The sequence below is a fragment of the Tupaia chinensis genome, unplaced genomic scaffold (genome assembly GCF_000334495.1).
Source record: "Tupaia chinensis unplaced genomic scaffold, TupChi_1.0 Scaffold144255_1, whole genome shotgun sequence".
Taxonomy (NCBI): domain Eukaryota; kingdom Metazoa; phylum Chordata; class Mammalia; order Scandentia; family Tupaiidae; genus Tupaia; species Tupaia belangeri.
This window is the reverse complement of record NW_006204113.1, coordinates 5071497-5085632: the sequence shown is the minus strand read 5'-3', so window position 1 is coordinate 5085632 and position 14136 is coordinate 5071497. Positions and strand designations below refer to the sequence as shown.

At 37.1% G+C, this 14136-nt stretch overlaps 1 protein-coding gene across 1 annotated transcript in view; it reads right to left on the bottom strand.

Annotated features, from left to right (window-relative positions):
* The window catches only part of SORCS3 (sortilin related VPS10 domain containing receptor 3), a 589937-nt gene that overhangs the window by 97401 nt on the left and 478400 nt on the right, over positions 1 to 14136 (bottom strand). The window contains exons 15-16 of the mRNA XM_006166440.1: positions 12420 to 12496; positions 9482 to 9573 (exon numbers count right to left, since the gene is read on the bottom strand). Of these exons, the coding sequence (XP_006166502.1) occupies positions 9482 to 9573; positions 12420 to 12496 (169 nt within the window). The remainder of the gene's footprint in view (positions 1 to 9481; positions 9574 to 12419; positions 12497 to 14136) is intronic.

Sequence of the window (14136 nt, the reverse complement as noted above, 5' to 3'; positions counted from 1 at the left end):
CACACACACACACACACACATATACATATAAAATGTGTGTGTGTGTGTGTGTGTGTATTTTAGAAAATACCTCTAGTTTCCCACTAAATTGTGAGATTTGGGGCTCATAGGCCAAACCATTCCTTTTTGTATTCCTAGTCCTTAATAGAACATCTGACACATACCTGATAATATATAAATGTTAAATGAATAAATGAATGAAAAATAAAGGATGATGAAGTGCCCTCTTTTAATCTAACTGATCATTTTGTCAAGCGTGATCTGCGCAGTCATCCACGAGCCAGTGTGGGAGTCTCTCTCCCTGTACTACCACTCAGCTCATTGTCTGCATACCTACTTAGTCTCCTTCCTGTCTTTTTCTCTGTTTTTCTCTCAGTCTAAGTCTTTTGCTCCAATAAATAAATTAAAAACAATGATAAAGTCAGTCTTTTTACCCAGCTACAGTAACCGGTCTCTCAGAAAACAATTTTTATATTTATTGTATTTATGGTAGATCCATAGCCTCAAAAGGAAAGCAGACAGTTTGCCATAAATGCTTTTATGCGTTTTTAAATGATCAGAATCTGTCTTGAGTTTTAAGAACTTGGTCGTTCAAGCATTTCTTTGTGTAATAGGCTGAAGGCTAAATATTCATTGAAGCTGGCCCAGAGAAAGTTGGGAAGAACTGCTGAATTGCTTCTCATAGAAATGACTTTCTCATTTCAAAAGAGAAAAAAAAAAAGCATAGCTGGGGATGGACTTTACCTTTCTTGCTAAGTAATCAAAATAATCATAGCTGTTCCAGAATGTACTATGGCCACTAACAAGATAATTCTGTCTGGTAAGCATAGTTTATTGATTTTACTTTCTTTTATTTTTATCTCTTTATTTTTTGGTGATTTTATACAAACTGGTTATTGTCTTGATTAATAGAAACTTGTTCTTTGTCTCATTCTTAGAATTTTCATATGGATAAAGGTCAGTTATTAGCATTAGCAGAGCAAATTATGGCAGATGACACCAGAATTCCCAGAAAAATAGAAATCTTCACCCCAATGTCATTATTATTCTTTTTAGAATTATATATTTTATTTGTTATTACTATTTTAATTTTCTAGAGCATGTACACTCACTAAAGAAAGAGACACACACAGAGAAGAGGGGGTGGGAAAGAGAGAAAACAAGCCGCTAGGTCCGGGACTTGAACCGTGGTCAGCCATGTGAGAGTCCAGCCTCTTAACCACCACACCACCTACTGCCCTAATCCCCCCGACATTATTAGCAGAGAGACAGGACAGCAATCTCTGAAGACACCACAGAGCAGACAATGGAGAACCATTGCAGCCTTCCGGTAGCAAGGTAGAAGCTCCAAGGCAAAGCTATGCCCAATATAAGGAAAGAAGTTGTAGATAAAGGGCTTGCTTCGTGAAATAAATTTATATGGAAGGAGCAGAATCATGGGCCAAAGGAAAGGATGGGATCAGTGGATGCTGAAAGAAAAGATGAGAAATGCCAGAGTCTAGGTAGGAAAGGTAGTGTACACAATAACTTAAATCCAAAGATGGCATGAGATTAGCACAAACAAATGAACAGATCTCCAGAGCCAGGATGAAGAATGAATCTTATGATCCCTCATTTATAGCCAATGTACCACTTGGAAGCCCAGAATTGTGCCACTGGGGTGACTTAGTGATACTGTAATTTCTAATACCTGACTAGCTCAAGCTGAGGTGATTATTAAAAACACAATGAAATTTCCTAAAGAAACTCCACAAAACAAAACAAAACAAAAAAAAACACCAGAAAACCTAATCTCTTGCTCATCAGAAATTTAGGTATGAATGGTCTACCATTTGTGAGAGGTCTTCTTTTTGAAGATTTGGAGTTTTGAAAGATATTGAATGTTTTCCCAATTAATCCACCTTCTCTTCATTTCAATTAATTGCTCATTAATAGCCAAAACCAAAGAACTGGGAATTCCCTTTTAGGTTCACAGATAAAACTGAAATTTAAAAATGCCAAATTCAGGGAAACAACAATAAAATTTCAACAGACTTCACACAGTTGGGATCTAGGATGACAAAATGAAATCATGCCAAATTCATTCATCAAATAGTTACTAATATTTACTATGTGATCGAGCTTACTGTCACCTTAATTCTAGTGTTGCAGTTGTGAACAAAAAAGGAATGGCCCTAACTTTAGTAAATCTACATTCTAATTTGAGATTACTAATATGCAAGAAATCAATTTTTAAAAAATGAGTTTGAAATAAGTAGCACAAACACAATTAAAACAAAGTGATCATGCCCAACCTCTGTGACATAGCTGGTAGCATGGCAGACTACAGAAATAGAAGCCACATGCTGACCGTGCTTCAAATCCCTGGTCTGGTTTGCCTGAAAACATGTTGGGCATGTGCACACATCCCTAGGTTCCTGGCAGACTGAAGAACTGGAAGGAGATCATGGCATGATCGAGCCCTGTGGTGGTGCGCCTCACTCTCTCTCTCATGTACACATAAGTGCTTGATGAATAATAAGGGGAAAAATCATGTAATTTGATAGTGAACAAATAGCTACCTTATATTAAAAATTTCAGAAAACTCACTCTCGGGGGCCAGCAGGTGGTACGGAAGTTAAGGTGGCTGGATCCCTTATGGCCAACTGCACAGTTCGATTCCAGACCTAGTGGCTTGAAAAAGACAGTGGGCACAAGTGTGTGAATAGGGGAAAAGGGACTGTGGTGTGGTCATGCCCTCTGGGAAGTAGATTTCTCACTTTCTCTGTCTCTCTCTTTCTTTCTTCAGGGAGCACCCTATAGCAAAAACTAAAACGAAACCAACAAACCAACACTCTCTGCAAAGAGGTGACATTTAAAATGAGAACTGGGTGACAATAAGAATTCAGCTTTGCAAAGATGTAGGGGACAGATTTTACAGAGGAAAGCTCTAATAAAAAATTAAATTGTTTTATGGGAAGAATAAAAGGAAGATCCATGGTTATAACTTAGTAGGGGAAAATGGAATCAGAAATTAAGGTAGAAGGACTATGTTCTGAACTGAAATGGGAGACGTATGATTTGACGTAAAATTTAAAAGACAACTTTTACTTTTTTGAGGTAAATGAATTATCAGGACTCAAAGTGGATGTATGGAGATGGGTTGGGGGGGGTGATAATTTAAAAGACCAAGTGAGATATGGGACATGTATAAAGGTGAAAGTTGTGGAGAAAGAAAGAAATGGAAAGATGTAGAATATTTTTAGAGATGAAGTCAATAGGCTCCAGTGTTGGAATATATATAAGTTATATGAACAAAAGAAAGAAATCATAAAAACCATTGATTCTGGAAGTTAATCAGCTGAGATAGAGAAAAAGGAAGAGTACAAGAGACAAAGAGTTTTTGTTTATTTGTTGGTTTCTGTTTTGATCCATTTCAAGGTTTAGTTGCTTTTTATGGATTTCTGTATCGTGACATTGTCAAGGAGACCTCTGGAGGTATGGTTCCTAATTTCTGATCATATTTGAGAAAGTAGATTTGGGAGTCACTTATAAAGTAGGATGAACTTAAAGCTTAAAGAATCTATGTTACAAAATAAAAGCCTCAAAGGTAAAGAAAGATTAGTAAATGAAATTACATTTTCAAAATAAACTAGTATCACTGTCGATCACAAATTAAATACTTGCCAGCAATGGCAGTGTCTTGAGAAGGTGAGAGGTAATCAAGCCACTGTGAGTCTAGTATATGCTCACAAATAGATTGTAAACATAAGAAAAGAAACTGTCCTTCTACTAGATGCAAAATACTATGCTCAATTATAGAAAAATTGAAAATCAGTGTGGTTACAAGTTAAAAAATAAATTGTGCTATAAACAGATTTATATGAATTTTATATACTTTAGTGAAAAGAAGAATAAAAACTGAGTTAATTACTATTTTCTTTTAACTTGTTTTAAGTAAGAAAACTTCAAAATATTAAAAATAAACATGTTTGGACCTTTGAAAAGTTCATTGGAAATAGGTACCATGAGAAAAACTATGCATACATTTCAGATTGTTTTGGCACCATACTACAATTCCATTTTTCTATGGAGTAATGTCTATGAATGAAACTTGTGGAAATGTAACTGAATACATGAAACTATCAATTTAAAAAATACAAATGGAATAGCAAGAGAAAAGATTCCCATTCTTGGTCCAGCTGTGATGGTTCAGGTATAGCCTGCTGTTGTGCAATATAACAGAGCCATATGGGAAGGCCCAAGGTTAGGCTCCTGGATAGACCTAAATATACCGTGTCAACTAAAACGCTCAGGAGAAGACTGTAGCATGGCAGGACCATCGTGGGGGAGATGAGGTTCCTATCTCTCTGTCTTTCATTAAAAAAAGAAATAAACTTGAGAGAGAAAAAAAAAAAAGATTTTCAATATTGGGATTTGTTTAAAGAAAATAGACAAAAAAGGAAATAGAATAGTCAAACATTTGTATACAAGAATGTAAGATCTCAATCATATTGACCCGTTCAATGGCATATTGCAGACCCTATAGTAATGCTGGATAAATAGAATATGCTCAATGAATATGTGTGGAATAATGAGTAAATGCATGAAAATCTGTCTTGAGTTGATTATCTGATCATTTCCAAGAGGCCTGGAAGGCTAAAAAAAGAAATTCCTTAAGGTCTTTTCCACCTATACAATTCTAAAAATCATGTGTAATTCTGGAGCAGACTTACTCTATGCAGAGTAAGGATAAGGCTGATGAGAGGGAATGACAAGTATATTCATTACTGAACAGCAAGAAAAACAAGCTTTCCAACACCTAAAGCCATTATACAAGATAGGAGCTCCATGTCTTGGACAGTTGCAAGTTGTTTAGCACTGTGGTATTTTGGTGAAGTGAAAGAACCCTTCAAGGTGTCATAAAAGTATCTGCTATACCAGGTGTGACCCAGATTACATGACCTCTCGGACCCTTTTCTACTCCCTGTGCCTATGACTTTATGATATTGAAATGAGATAACCTAGAAGGAATAGAATCTTTCAAGAACAAGCAGAGTCCTTCCTAGAAATCTCTTGCATAGAAGCAGTCATAATGGTCATTGAGAATCAAGGTCCCTTCCTCTGGTGAAGTGCATTGCTTCATCTTATTTTACTCCACATGCAGAAGGTGGTGGCACTTTAAGCCATCTAAAAGTTCTTAAGAATGGCACATGAACTTTTACTTCTGAGGTATTTATTGGTTTTGGAACAATTGTATTTTATGCAAATGTTTCTCTAAGCAAAATCCTCTGCCCACAACCATTTAGAGAAGAACAAAGAAACACAAAAGGCCAGGTGATGTTTTCCTTTCTGTTTCCAAGAACATCCCAGTGAAAGGAGACACTGACAGCTTGTCAAGGCTAAACAAACAGTCACGCCCTAGCCTACCTGCCAATTAGGCACTCTGTCTATTGTGAGTTTGCATTAGAGCACTGTTCTCAGTGGGACTTTATTGTTCATTTCACTCAAATGCTTCTAAGGTACAAGGCAATTCTGGATGGAGGGCTCATGTGCAATAGCACTTAGGTTCTAATCTCTGTGTATCCAAATGTACATGGTCACAAATGGATGGCTTCATTTGTATGCTGTTTTACCTTCATGCCTATCTGGCTACCTATCATTTCAATTTGTAGGAAACAGCATGCCTTGTTAGCCTAGCTAAAGTTTCCCCAGCTTTTCAATTATGATTCCTATTTTCTCTGAAATACGAGGTAGATATTATTTAAATCTGAGAGCCACCGTACCCTTGTAGGAGAGTGGGTAGGCTGCATTTTCCATTGCAAATATATATATATATATATATATATGTATGTGTGTGTGTATATATATTATATATACCGATATATACACATATGTGCATATATATCTATATATATATACATATATATACATGTGTGTATATGCATACATATATGTATAGGAAATATATATGTGTATATATACACACACACAATAATGTCATTCTGAGATTTACAACAGAAAATAACAATGAACTGACTACTTAACCTTTCTCCCACTTAAAATGAAAAACAGTGTTTGTTCGCTTCCTATGATTGTGACTCAATTAGAAGCTACAGGTGATGAAGAAACTGCATTTGAGTTTCAGAAGCTTACATTTCATAAGCAGGAGACAAAGCAGCCAAAAATTCTAAAGAAAGTATTGATGATAATGACATGGTCAAGTCCTTATAAAATGCTTAGTCTTTGAAGACTGGCAAAGGATAATTTATGAATGAGTTATTTGCTGTTATTGTTGTTTTCTAAGATGTATATACAGTGGTTGGCTGTTAACCCTTAGTGGGGATTGTTTCAGAGAATAGCACTGACAGATAGGCATATAAAAAACAGACATCAGAGTTCCTGTGCAAGGTCAAGGAAACATATTTGTAGCATTTATGACAAATGACAGTGTCAACATTCTTTTATGGAGATAATTCTATCTCCAAGGCTTAGTTTGAAAAAATCACCTGAAATTCAATGGGAATGCAGTTATTTTTTTTCTGAACTAGAGTTTATTGTTATTGAGAAAAGAGATATTATATGAAATAAAGGAGACCTCAGACTTTTTATGTATATCTTTGAGAGATATGATTTGATCCTACTTACATATCCCCAAGTGAATATTGAATAATAGTTCCAATGTGGATGGCTTCCCTCAAGGCTTTCCCAGACAAATGCTCCTTTAGGGACTGAATAAGTATCTTGCGAGAAACCACTACAGATCAGAATAAATGGTCAGATGTAAGCCAAAATCTTTCCAGACTCCATACTCTATACACTCTTTTGATGCTAAATGTACTCTGCTTTTCTACCACTAAATGGAATAAATGAAAACAAACTCTTGTCTTCACGCATTAAAAAAGAAAGATTATCTGCAAAAAGGCTCTAAACTTCAACCATTAACTAAGCGATAGATCCCTACCCTAATCAAGGAGAAAGAACAGGAGGGCTATGGTCAAGTGAAAGGTAGAGTTACTACCTCCTTCTCCCAGGACTGGAGGGAAAGACACTGGTCCAGGTATTATCTCGTTGCAAGGCATTTATCAATTCTCTTATTGAGATTTAGATGGAGATTCTTAGAACACAATTATGGAGGCTAAGAAACATTGCTTCTCTTGGTTAACAAACTACCTTGTTTTAGGACTCAGCCCTCCTCTCTGAGAGTACTACTGAGCTATCCTCAATGGATGTAGCTCTTTTCTCCACAAAGAGATGGGTCTTCAGAGGACGAAATCACCTGCCTGTTCAACTTTAATCCCTTAAACTGGCATTTAAATTGTTTTGAGTCTTATTTTTACTTACTACATTCTTGGCACCAATCAAATACAGTGTTCTGAATACTGACTGCATTTCCTGAATTCTAGGCTTTGGTTAGAATTTTCTCTTCCCATGGCTTTCCTCCCACAATTCCTGCAACTCCTCATATCCTGCTTTGAAGGATCAGCCCTCACGTCATGTGCTGCAGGAAAACTCCTGGACAGACAGGCTGGATTCCATTCTGCCTCAGTATTTCGGCAACACACTCAGCCAACATCCTTTAGCAAATACTGATGTGATTTCTGGGGATGAGTGGATTATCTAAATGCTTTTTCTTGAATTTGATCTCTCACATGGAACCATGTGTGCTCCTTACAGTATCTCAAAAATTAGCCATTAAAAGAGAAAGACATCTAGAACAGAGAACCAGTGTGGTACTAGGTAATTGTTATATAGCCTTGAGCAAAATATTTAATATGTTTGCATTTTGATGCTCTCATCAATGAGTAATTAAAAAAAGAACTCACGTACATAGGGTTAATCCAAAAATTAAATCATATCATTCATGTAGTTTAGAGCAGTGCCTGGGATGTAATAATCCCTCAGAAAATGTGGACCATTATTAATACTCAGCTACTAGTCTAAAAAGATATCCTAAAAAAGTATTTAATCAGTAGTACAAGGATAAGTAATTAAATGGTGAACTTTTACAATTTTATCCTTGGGTTGGTAGAGCACTTTTCTTACAAATATTTCCTTGGATATATTTTAATGTATTTCTATAATTTCTCTATAATATGATATAATGGTAGGTATAACCACTCTTCTTTATGCTGTTTAGCTCTAAAAAAAGCTAACATTTCACCATTTTTTACCTAAAAGTGGAAATTGCATATGATGTAACCTAAAATGGTCAAACTGAGAGAAATCTTCTTAAATCCTTGCCAAGATGGCTGAAGTTTGGATTTGGCAACAGGGAATCCTGTTGGTTTTTCTAATTATAATCTGATGACTCCCAGTAGAGCTCTTATTTTGAAAGTGTTGATCTCCCAAAACCATGAGTCTGGTAATTAAGCCAGTATCCATCCTCCTGTCCATCAACTGTACTCTAGATAGCATACTCTCCACCTCCAAATACTCATTCTTTCACATATTCATTTTACTGAATCTGAAGCATAAAATTATTTCAGATGTAAACACATATGAAACTCATCCACCCCATGCCAGAAACATAAGCAAAATGATAACAAATCATCATCATCATATATTTTTCACTCAGCTTTTGTCTTCATTAGAGGGGTTTCACATATGCTCTCAGTTCCTGTCCGTAATCTACTCTCCCATAGTGTCTCTACCTCATTGCATTGCTTATCATTCACTGAGTCATTCATTCTTTTACAAGTTTATTACAATCTAATTTGCAGCCCCAACTCGGTTTAAAATCTACTATGACAAACATCATCAACATATTGCTTATGCCTAGACTGTTTTCACTCAATAACTGAATTGATCTGATTGTAGAATTTAATGCCACTGATCACTCATTCTTTTAGCTCTCATGAAAACATATTCTCAGAGCTTCTGTGTTTTGGGTCAATTCTTTTTAGTCTGTCCCATAATTTCTTCTTCCACTCTGGTTTTCATCAGATTCCATAGAAATATTTCATTTCTATTTGTTATTATCTCCCCTTCTCTTGAGGCAGAGTCTGCTACTACCTCCTAGTGGCCACTGGCTCCAAATCTAAAGTTTCAAGCCAGACCTCTTCCTTCATCTTTAGATGAATATATCTGACCACAAATAGCCACCTCTCTGGGAATATTCATATAAACTACAAACACAACTTATCTAGAACTGAACACGGTATCTGTTAACTTGCACCTTACCCTCCTCTTACAGCAATTTCTATATCTCATATTTTGGGTTCCTAAATTTGGCTGCTCGAAATTACAGTTTCTTCCTGTTCTTGCCTGCCTTATCTGACCAGCCAATCTTACCAGCTTTCCCCATCACACTTCTGCCATATGCATTATCTCACCTACTATTGCTACCTGTAAGTTAGATAATGCCATGGACATCAAATGGATGATGGATGATTACATGAGTAAGAAAATGGATAAATGGATACAAAAGCATGCAGAATAACTTATCCCCACCGCCTCCACTGAAATACTGCTCATTAATAGGGTAGGGAACTGTCCTTACCACAAATGCCTGACTGGCAGAGGTGTGTGTTTCATGGCCACGAGGGCTCCACCCCAGTCTAGGAACCAGACATTGTACTCTTCATCAAAGATCTGGAACAACAACAACAGCAGTCATAGCAACACCTCACATTTGCATAGTGCTTAACAGTGTACAGTCTTTAATATACATTGTTTAATCTAGATTTTGAGCCTTCCAACAATTCTATCGAATAATTAGGCAAGTTTTATCTCTGTTTGATAGATGAGGAAATAGGCTCTCAAAGAACAAATAACTCTTCAGATGCCACTCAAATGGCATTTCCAGGGATCTTTCTACTAGCACCGAGAACCAGAATTCTCTCAATACACGAACGAAGGCAACAAGGTGTATGCTCAACTAGCTAACCCAGAGGAGAGTGCGGCTTCAAATAAACTTCTCCATCTTTTCATCTTAGTTACTACTCAGCCCTCTCTTCCTCCTCATCTATTCAGATGTCTTCTAATTTATAAATGGTCTATGTTTTATAATATTGTTTGTAAATTACTAGGAACTTAAAAGATCATTTCCCTAGAAAAATGGTATGCACGATGACAGATCTCCTAGGTTCCCCTGCAAGTTGGATGAAGACCTGAGTTTGTTGCCTGTGAGCTCTTACTTTAAGTGATCCTTGAAACACAGGACTTCCAGTGACCAAAAATTACTCATTCTTCATTTCATCTATCTTACCATTACCTACCCAAATGTCCACTACTCATTCGTTCATTTGGTGATCCAACCATCCATCTGCCGATAAGTATGTACTAAACACAAACTATGGCACAAGGCTCTGAGCTAAGAGAACTTCAGACCTAATCCCACAGATATCAATGCTTATAATGAGATGTGATTTTCATATCTCCAAACTGAAACAGGGAAAATATTTCTGCAGCAAAGAAATAACTTCAACTTTAGATCTTGTAGCAGAAAGTAGAGTTAGACAATTCTTTCAGTACTTAACCACCAATGGTGATCTTGCAGTTTAGATGGAGAAGTTGAGATGGTGGATAAGTGAAGAGGGCTAAAAGGGGATAAAGAGGTACTGGCAGATTTAAAGGGGGAATGAGTAGAAAAAATGGAGCCATCTATGTATTTCCTCCAGGGAATACTGTACAGAAAAAATGGTTTACCATCTCTACCTCTTACTTGGTTTTCCTTTTTACATTTACTTTTAAAGAAAAGCAAAATGTCCCTACTAATGGTAGATTTTAATGTGTAAAGGACTTAAGTGTGTTCACTTATGTATCAGATATGGGCATAGACTCTCAGTCTACAATGCTAGGCTTTTCTCTACAGAGCTTAAAGAATAGTTCTGTGACAAACCACATAGTGGAGATACTGAGTTGACATCTGAGGAAGAGGAACACAGGAAGAGTTTTGGCATTGGAAAGAAGGGAAAAAATTCTCACACTTTCCTCTTGATAATACCCTTCTGGCCACTGCTAACTATTGCCATACCCAGCACTGGAGTGAAAAGGAAGAATCCTTAGCTGTTTGGGAAAAGGAAAAAGTAAGAGAAATTACTGACCATATGGGAAGGAATGTTGCATTGGCCAGCCAGCCAAGTGAACTATTTCTTAAAGTAGAGGGAAATTAGCTGATCTAGTGGGAGTTTTTGTACCAGATGAGTACATTCCAACTTCTACCCATCTTTGGAACTTGTAATAATCTCATCTTATATTTTAAAGGGTTGATTTATTTATAACTCTGTAATCCATCTTCTGACTGTGGCCTCGTGGGTAGAAACCATGACATATTCTTCACTGTATGCCTTATAGTGCTTTAAATATCTACTGCATTTAGTAGATGTTTGGCAATTTTTTTAATGGTGATAGTGGTAACAGTGGTGGCAATGGGGGTGGTGGTGATGATGTTGGTGATAGTAATGGCTATATTCACCTAGGTATCTAAATAGAAACTTGTCCAGCTAGATTTCTGTTAGCGATTTCATTATCATCAGGGCTTTTCCCTTGTTCTCTCCAGATAAAAACCTCTCACTTTTAAGACTTAGTAAAATGGCACCTTTTCTTATGAAGTCTTTCCCAGTTTCCCCAGTATAATTGATTCCTCCCTTTTCTTTGCATGCTAAAAATGTCGCTAAAATAATACCATCACTCTGATCTATAGTTAGTTTTGAATATATTTGCTCCATTTAATTCTGAACTCCTTGAGGAAAGGGACTCTAAAATGTTCAACTGACTTCTAATGTTTCTTCCTGAAACCTAAATAACACTGTATAAATGGAGTAGCCATGGGGGACTATTTAAATTACTTTAAATAAATAAAAATTTAAAATTTGGTTTCTCGGTCACACTAAGCACATTTCAGGGGCTCAAAAGCTGCATGGAACAGAAGAGATTCAAACCTTTTCATCATTATGAGATGTCTATTGGACAGCATTACTATGAATGTTTGTCAAATTGAATTAATTTTTCATGTAGTCATATATCCATTAAGCTTTTTCACACTTACTTAAGGCTGGATCTACACAATACTTAAACAACTACCAACTTCCACGGCTTTGCCAGCTTTAATATTCTAATCCCTACATTTTTTAAAGATAAAGCTACAGATCCAGAAAGGTGAAGAGACATGCTTGCCAAGATCCTTTGGCACATTAATGATAGAAACACTTTTATCAGTTGTATTCCCAGAAGCCGGCACAGTACTTAGCATTTGGTGGCTGTTCCATACATATTGCTAAAGATAAAAATTTCAGTTCTTCTGTTCTCTGCCCAGTCCTCTTCACTCCTAACCTTTCACTCCTCTAATCTGCCAGCTAAGTTGACCAAACGTAACAGCTGCTTCAAATTTTGTGCAACCACCAGGTGGTAATGAGCCTGAAACTCTATAGGAAGGAGAGATGTTGGCAGAACTTACTCTAAATGTCTCTTCCCTGTTCCTGAATCATCCCAGTTACCTGTCTCCATGTGTTGCCCCCATCAGAAGAGATGAACACACCGATATCAGTATAGGAGAGCTCTGAGCCAATGTTGCCTGAAACATAAACAGATCATTTGAAATGGTCAGGCAGTTCACAGATGAAGTGTGCTTAGGGCTGGGGGCAGCGTGAGCAGAGAGTAATGGTTTTCCAAGGGAATGTTTACAGTTATTTGTGTAGTCTCGTTCTTGGTGTCATATCAAAAACCCAGCAGGAAGGAAAACCCAATATGGGGGAAAAAACGTAAACAGTATGATAGGAATGCATCTTTAAATGGTAAGACTTGGAGATTGAATATAGATTAGCTTGGGTCTCTTGAATTATTCACTCTGTGCACCAATACTCTCCTAAATTGCTCTTAACAGGTATCCCCTGACTAATACCTGTATAAAGATGTTGAGCATAGAGGCTCCTTACTTCTTAAATATAATTTTAAGCTAAGAAAAAGTGTTTGTATGTACATATATGTGTGCGCAGGGATGTGTGCCTATGTGTGTGTTTCTAACTTACTCTGGTCAGCATGTCCCTTGAGCACTAGGTAGCTGAGAGACTCAATAATAAAGACTATCTAACTGAAACTACAGCATGTCCAGAATAAGATGACTGCACTCAGCATACGGTGGCCATCAGGCATGGCAGAAGTCACCCAGTTTATGCATAGGCCAACTACGCATACTGCTTCCATCCTTTCCCACTCTCTTCTCTATGTCTTTCCTTTTCTGCCCCTTGCTGTCCATCGCCTTGTAGTTATGGTTACTGAAAAGAAAGTGTCTAGATTTTCCGGCTCATCCATGTTGTCCTAGCTTCCCAATGAACAGACACTCTGTAAGAGCCCAGAACAGTGCCTCAAACCAAGTAGTTAATGCTCAATAAATATTATGGAGTGAATAAATGAGTAAACAAATGATTAAATCATGTTGCAATGTTGATGTGCATTTGGGGAGCTATTAAAAACCAAGAAGGTACCCTAAACATGTAAGAGTTTATCACATTGGCTTATATTTTTTTCTTTAAAAATAGCAGGAAGGGAATGTTAGCTCCCACACATCTGTAGCCTAAATAAGAGCACAATAAAAATGCAATAATGAAAATGTTAATTGAGCTCCTGACATTTAATGCCTCAAAATGAGAAATTAAAGCCAGGCTACAGCTTGTCAAGCTCCCATCAGCAACAGGGAGCACACAGCTAGCCAACTTGTTTTGACACTCAGGCTTCCAAAAATAACCTCTGTGCTCAGGGCAAAGGCAGTAGGTGTGATAGGAAAAGCTTGGTGAGCAGCTCTATGGAAATCTGTCTGGAATTTAGAACTCAGCTCTCAAGATACAGGTTTTAAAAGACACAGATGAAATCAGCTAGTGGTGTGCTGGTTAAAGCAGCCTGATGCCACATGGCTGATTGCACAGTTCAAGTCCTGCACCCACTGGCTTGAAAAACACACTTGGTACATATGTGTGTGTGCCCAAAATCCTCCAAAAAAGAATGGAGGAGAAGAGATTGTGGGGTGGCCATCGAGCCTGAGGGTTTGTTTTCTCATTCTCTCTTTCTCTCTATCAAGTGCATATGTTCCCTAGGGGGGAAATTTTTTAAGACACAGATGAAGAAAGTAAAGGGGAATAAGGCAGATAGTATCAACCACATTTGATGGTAAGGGCCTGGAAGATCATGTAAGAAATATTTGGAAAAACTTAGTTTTTA